A 6,344-nucleotide genomic window follows, 5' to 3' on the forward strand; every position below is an offset into this window, starting at 1 on the left:
AGGTCTCCGCTCGCAGCCTGCTCAGGGGGCCTTGGCCCAGGAGCCCCGGCAGGGGCAGCTGAGCAGCGCTGCCCCCGGGGTCACTGCCAGGGAGCACAAGGTGAAGGCTGAGCATGGCTCAGCCTCACAAAGAGGTAAGGCGGGAGCTGGGCCGCTCTCTGGCGGGAGGAAGGCTCTTGTGCCAGCCTAGAGAGCCTGGGCACATTGCCAGGGAACAGTTCTGCCCTGCATGTGCCCCCTGCACTGAGCTGTGCTGCTCCCAGTGCCCCGTGGAGCTGTAGGGCTGCTCAGCTGTGGGGCCGGGAGAGGAGCAGGAGGGTGCGTGTGCAGCTGAGCCATTCCTGGAAAGCACAGGCCTCTGGGCTCCCTGCTGTCCCAGGGCAGCCCAGAGGCCAGGCTGTTCCTGTGCTGGCTCTGTGCAAGTGGGTCAGGGTGTCCCCCTGGTCTGCCTCAAGTGGCTGCTGGCAGGAGCATGTTTCCCTGTGCAGCTCTTTAGAAGTTTCCAGGGAATCTCTCACATGAAATACTGTAGCTTCAGATGCTTTATGTTGGCATTGTGGCCTCTGTTATATTTTGTGTCTCCACTTTGCACTTGGGACTGACTGCACTGGTCCCAAGGAGGTTACCATGGGGTCAGTTGTTTCCCTATTACCTTCCCAGATGCTCTTACCTTCCAAGGCCTTGCCCCCAATCCAGAATAGCCCTCCTTCCTCAAAGCCCATATCTAAGTCTTTTTTATGATTAAGCTGACCATTTTGCTGGGCAAAAAATCCTGATTTAAGACATTGGTTTTCTGCTACTTTGCTGCCACGTGATTTTATCCTCTCTGAAGCCATGTAAAGAGTGATTCATCCTCTGAGCTTTAACGGCTCTGTTGGAGAGTATTTCAGAATGAGCTACATTGTTCCACTTCCATTAGGAAAATCAGCCTTTAGTCAGACTGGCCTGAAAGTGGCCCAATCTCACATAGTTTAGAATGAAAATCCTTGGGGAAAGCAAATTATCCAGTTTCAAGAACACAATTCACATTTGGCTAACACTCCTGCAATCCTAAGCTTTTCTTTTCATGTCCTCTAAAATATTGCCACAAAGAGAAGAAAATATTGCTCTAAATCCTTACGGGCATTAGAACCCGGGAGTTCTTTTAGGAACCGGGAAGAAGATGTTTACTAAAATCAGCATGAATTAGGGCAGATAAGAATCTCTGTCAAGAGCAAGCTCCGTCTCTGCCCTTCTCTATCAAACACAGCGGCTCTCCAGCATCCAGGGCTGAGGCCTCCATCATGCAGGAGGTTTCACTCTGCTGGCCAACAGAGCAATGCCATGTCTGCTGCCAGTGCACTGTGGCAGTAGCCCATCCATTGGGAGAGGTTCTAGGCATATGTAGCTTGCTGCTCTCAGACACAATGTCTGGGTCTTATCAGAGCTCTGCAATCTGGAAGCTGTCTTGCCTGTTGCCCAGCATGGCGCTGTTGGGGGCTTGAAGTGTGCCAGAGATTTACAGGAACCTTTGCTTCCATTAACAGGCCTCCCAGTGAGCCAGGCCAAGGAGACGGATCACCCCACCAGTGCTGGCCTTACGAGTGCCGAAGCCCTGAAGGATGGCTTTGGAAAGGTGAGGGATAAGGACAGGGATGAGCAGACTTCCTTTCCAGTGACTGTTTAGTGCTAGGCCCAAAATGTCCCTGAAAATCATAATCTTCCACTCTTGGGGGATGGGGATTCTCTTGGGAATATATTTGACAGCTACAGAGCAACTGCTTGGCTATTTCCAGTGGTGGCAAGGTCACTGGTTTGGAGATGGTGCTAAGGTCATGCCAGAAGCATTCTTTATGTGCAAAGGCCCTTGTAGAGAAGTTCTGAATGGCAGAGCAAGCTACACATCAGTGAATGTGGGCAAAGTGCATCCTGGGAAGCACAGAAGCAAGGATTCTAATGCTGAGTGTAAGCAAGGCTGCAAAATAAAATGGGAGAGTTTGATTTTTCCTGGTTACCTTTCTTGCTGTATCTCACAGCCCTCTCATTCTCAATTTTTCCGCGCATTACCATCAATGTTTCTGCAACTTGTTTTCACGTGACTCCTCTTTTTGGCCTCATGGTCTCCGAGAGCAGCTGAGTCCTTCAGAAGCCAGAAGTGAGAAACAGCTGCAATTCCTGGCCATGAGTGTTAAGCAACAGCTACTTACCCCTCCTTGCTGCGTATTGCACATGGTTTTTATTCTCCTGCCATGGCCTGTAGGAAGGGAACTGCCTGCTCACTGGTCACGTGGGCTCTTCATCTGTCTTGGAGCACTCCTGTGATTTTCTTGCTTCAAGCAGGGCCTCTTGACATAGGCTGAGAAACAGTACCTTGGAGCAGTGGGAGGTTATGGCAATAAAGTGTTCCACCTCACTGTGTGTAATTGCCAAGGTGAGGACGGGAGGCATTCTTCAGAAACCATTGGAATGTACATGGAGCTGCATCAAGGACTGTGGAACTCTATGGACTCTGTGCTCCTGATGAGATGTTGTGTCTGGTTTGTGTGTCTCTGCTTACAGTCTGTGATGCATTCCCATTGCATGTAGATCCGAGCTGCACTGAGAATGTTGGCTCAAAGGAACTTAGAGCGGATGCCAATGGAGCTTTTGGAGAAAGAGATCAAGACAGAGAGAGAAAAGGAAACGTCCTTGCAGCTGCCTCCACAGACAGTTGACCCCGGGGATGCAGCTGCAGCAAGTAAGTGGTTGCTACACCTGTGGTCCTTTCTGATCACTTGCTTGCCCTCTGCACAGTGTTGCCCTCAGACTGGGGGGCTGTTACATTTGCATCTGAGTGGGAGTTTGCATAGGATGTATTTCCGGTCCCCAAAGAAAAATGGAGAGGCATGAAGTGTCTTGCCCATGGCCTCACTGAGTCCGTAACAGAATATCAGCTTCCCACCTTCCCCTCTGAAGTCCTTCAGAGTGTAAAATTCTGTCTTGCAAAGTACACTGGGGCTTCAGACTCTCTCCTGGATAGCAGTCTCCAGGAAAAGCGGGTCCAAAAGAATGCTTTTCAACCAAGGTGCAACCTGGAAGAAACAAAATTCAACTCCTTCTAATGAAAACCCCAGAGACCCTTCTCCCACCACTCCTTGCTGAGGAGCTGATGCTGTAGAGCTGTGCTGAAGCCCCGAGCCAGTGCTTCTGTTGTAGCCCCAGGAGCAAGCAGCGTTGCTGACTGAATCCGGGCTGAGGGGCTCTGACTGCAGTGCTGTGTGCGCTGCCCCAGGGCAGCAGCAGGGACCTCAGGAGGCAGCACTCAGCCCGAGGGCATCACGCAAGGTTATCTGCGCTTTCTTTTGGTAACTTCCCCAGCCAGCCTCTGAAACAGGAAAACAAAAGCAAAGCAATACTGGGGTTTCCTTGTTTCTTCGGGGAAGCATCACTGCAGTTTGGTTTTAAACCAGAAGAGGGTACATTTCGATTAGATATTAGGAAGAATTTTTTTATAATGAAGGGGATGAAACACTGGAAGAGTTTGCCCCGAGAAGCTGTTGTTGATCGATCCTTGAAGGTGTTCAAGGCCATGTTAGATGGGGCCCTGAAGAACCTGCTCGTGCTGAAGATGTCCCTGCTCATGGGGGCTGGACTAGATGGTAGTTAAAGGTGCCTTCCCACATAAACTCTTCTAGGAGTCTGTGATCACTTTCCCATGGAACTGTGCCACTGTTATACTTGAAGTTCTTTGGGATAACAAAGAGATGTTACCCAGCTCCAGCAAGTTTTCTGGGCCTTTCCATTGTCACCCTCCACTTCCAAGCTCCTCTTTGGTCCCTGCAGGCTTTAGCCTACTGCCTGTCAATGGCACAGCTTCCAGTGTGCAGAGGAAACACCCTGGTAGTGCCTTGAAGAAGAAGGTCTTGAGGAAGCAGGACAACGTGCCCTTACTGTCCAAGAAGCCCATCATCCATGGAGACGGCAGCTTCCCACACAACTCCTCAGGTAAGCCTGCTCCACAGCAGCTTTTTCCTGCACCGGTTTTCCTTGCACAAGGAGCACAAACCACCTCCTGCCTCAGCCACCACAGCTGGGATCTTGGGTTCATAGCCTGTGCTGAGAATGAACAGCAAATCTACTCTTGAGTTACTCCAGCTCGGCAGAACTGGAGCAGTTGGTTCTTATTGATCCATTGGAAAGCTGAGTTGCATAAAGTAGTGGTAAAGACGTAAGCTCTGGCTTTTGCCCATCCTGATAGAGTAAACTACAGCACTGGTGCCAGGAGGCAGCTGTAACTGCAGGGATGAGCTCGGGGCAGTCTGGCAGGGTGTGCTCACTGTGCACCTACGAGTACCACCACGATCAATTGTCCACTCTCCATCTTGGCCCTCTGCCTGTGCTGCTGTCCGCCTCTGCAGCCAGCTTTCCTGCTCTCCCAGCAAGGGTTGTCTCTGCATGGCAGTCAGCCACTTGGTGCAGCCGTGCTGCTGCTCCCAGAAGTGCCCAATGGCTTCTCGCCGCTGCCATCCCACGGCCTGCAATGCCAAGAGGGAACAAGCAGCGCCTCCTGTGTCACCCCACCCAAATACAGCGGCCTGTGTAGCAGGTGACAGCCAGGAGGGGCTGCCTGGTGCTCCCAGGCTGTTTGCTGCCCGCAGTGAATACACAGCACATAGTCCCTAGTGGCTCTTGCCTCTCCTGTGAGGGCAGCCTGCCTGTGCTATGATCCTGAGTAGGGTGAGAGAAGAAGAAGGGAGCTAGGAATGATACTTTGAGTGCTCTTTTCTAGTCATGCTACTTCCATGCTCACAATTGACCAGAACTAGCCTGACGTGGCTCCCCATTCCTATTGAATATAGATGTGTACATCCACATCCTTCTGCAGTGACACCACTGATGGCAGTGACAGGGGTACATCAGTGACAGCCAGATTAGCTCCCATCTGAATATTTTTGATGTTATGCTTCCTCCATACTGTGTGAGAACATGCAGGGTAGCACAAAACCCCTACAGAGTCTAGAGCAGTTCATCTAGATTCTTTGCAATATTTAAACTCCATCATTTGAGACAGCTCAGATGTTTCCATGTGCACATTAGAAAACGACCTATTGAGTGCATGACATGAAATTGATGATCAACAGTCCTTTGGATGACCAATGGGTTTCTTAAGAAATGCATTTATCATCTGACTTTTCTCATACCTTGTAAACTGACTATCAAGAGATTGTGTCTGCCAACAATTTGCATCTGTATTTACGTATTCTTATCATCATTTTTAATTTGGAAGGCTTTTTTATCCACCATCTGTACTAGAGATTCCATTTTTCCACAAGAGAAAGCTTAGGCTTGCACAGTGTGCACACAAGTCCATTTGATGACAAACACATTTCACCTCAGCATCTTTGAAATACAGCCAGTGTGTACTTTACTGAAATAGTAAAGATTCATGATGCTTAGAAAGAACAAAATCCATGAACTACTCCCTTCCCAAGAGCAGGCTGAAATGTAAGTGCACTCAGCTGCCCTCTGTCTAGAATATTTGAAGCCAATGGGAACAGAGGCGCTGTGAGGTGTGAAGGGTCAGGTATCGCTGTTCCCTGGTAGCTGCTCTGAGGGGATTCAGCTGGGCCCAGCAGGACTCGGTTGTTCAGGCTCGGCTTGGTGCTGTCACGAGGCAGCTGCAGGTCTTTCCTCAGGGAGTTGCAGAGTGCCTCTGTCCTCAGGGCTCGGGGAAATCAGGGCGCTGAGACAGGAGAGGCAGCTGAGGGGTCCCTCGTGGGGAGCAAGTCCTGCTGGTGGGCACTGTCTCACAGGGAGTGGGAGCTCTGCGGCCTCAGGAACGTGTCGCTGGCTGTGGTACCTGTGGCACTTGGGAGCTGGCGCTGTGTGGGCAATTGTCAGGTTGAGCCAAGGAGCTGTGCCCAGCTGGGGGGGGCTGGGAGAAAGCAAGGAGCCAGAGAGCAGGGAATTCTCTGAGCCAGTGCCAGTTTGTACCTCATGGAAGCCTGGCTGGGAGATGGGGCTGCAGGCCGCTCCATGGCGGGGTGCCTTGCCCGGGGCTGCAGCGCTCATGGCTGACCCTCTCCTTACAGTGACCCCGCAGACGGCCACTGGTGCCGAGCGCCGAGAGGAGCCGCTCCGTGGGAAGGGGCAGAAGGACGGAGCCTCTTTGGAGCCACAGCAGTCCTTGCTCGAGGCACTCTCCTTGCTCAGCAGCGATGACTGGTAAGAAAGGCCCCGTTCACTTTGTCTCCCTCTTAGCGTTATGTGGAAGGTATCTTTTCAGCTTTATACCGGCTAGTGCTTGTATTTCAATGCCTTAGAAAGCCTCGAGCAGCCTTGAGAGGTAGCAAGGGCGATCTAGCACTTTAGTAGCTCTAAAATCG

The 6,344-nt window shown here is 51.3% G+C and overlaps 1 protein-coding gene across 1 annotated transcript in view; it reads left to right on the plus strand.

Annotated features, from left to right (window-relative positions):
- LOC121660612 overlaps positions 1-6,188 on the plus strand; it is a 10,624-nt gene extending 4,436 nt beyond the window's left edge. The window contains exons 3-7 of the mRNA XM_042020019.1: positions 3-134; positions 1,527-1,615; positions 2,566-2,716; positions 3,802-3,963; positions 6,051-6,188. Coding sequence (XP_041875953.1) covers positions 3-134; positions 1,527-1,615; positions 2,566-2,716; positions 3,802-3,963; positions 6,051-6,187 — 671 coding nt within the window. The 3' untranslated portion in view covers position 6,188. The remainder of the gene's footprint in view (positions 1-2; positions 135-1,526; positions 1,616-2,565; positions 2,717-3,801; positions 3,964-6,050) is intronic.
- The last annotated feature ends 156 nt before the right edge of the window (positions 6,189-6,344 follow it).

The sequence above is a fragment of the Corvus kubaryi genome, unplaced genomic scaffold (assembly GCF_017639235.1).
Source record: "Corvus kubaryi isolate FWS band 111438036 unplaced genomic scaffold, C.kubaryi_AGA036_p1.0 36661, whole genome shotgun sequence".
In the NCBI taxonomy this organism is placed as follows: Eukaryota; Metazoa; Chordata; class Aves; order Passeriformes; family Corvidae; genus Corvus; species Corvus kubaryi.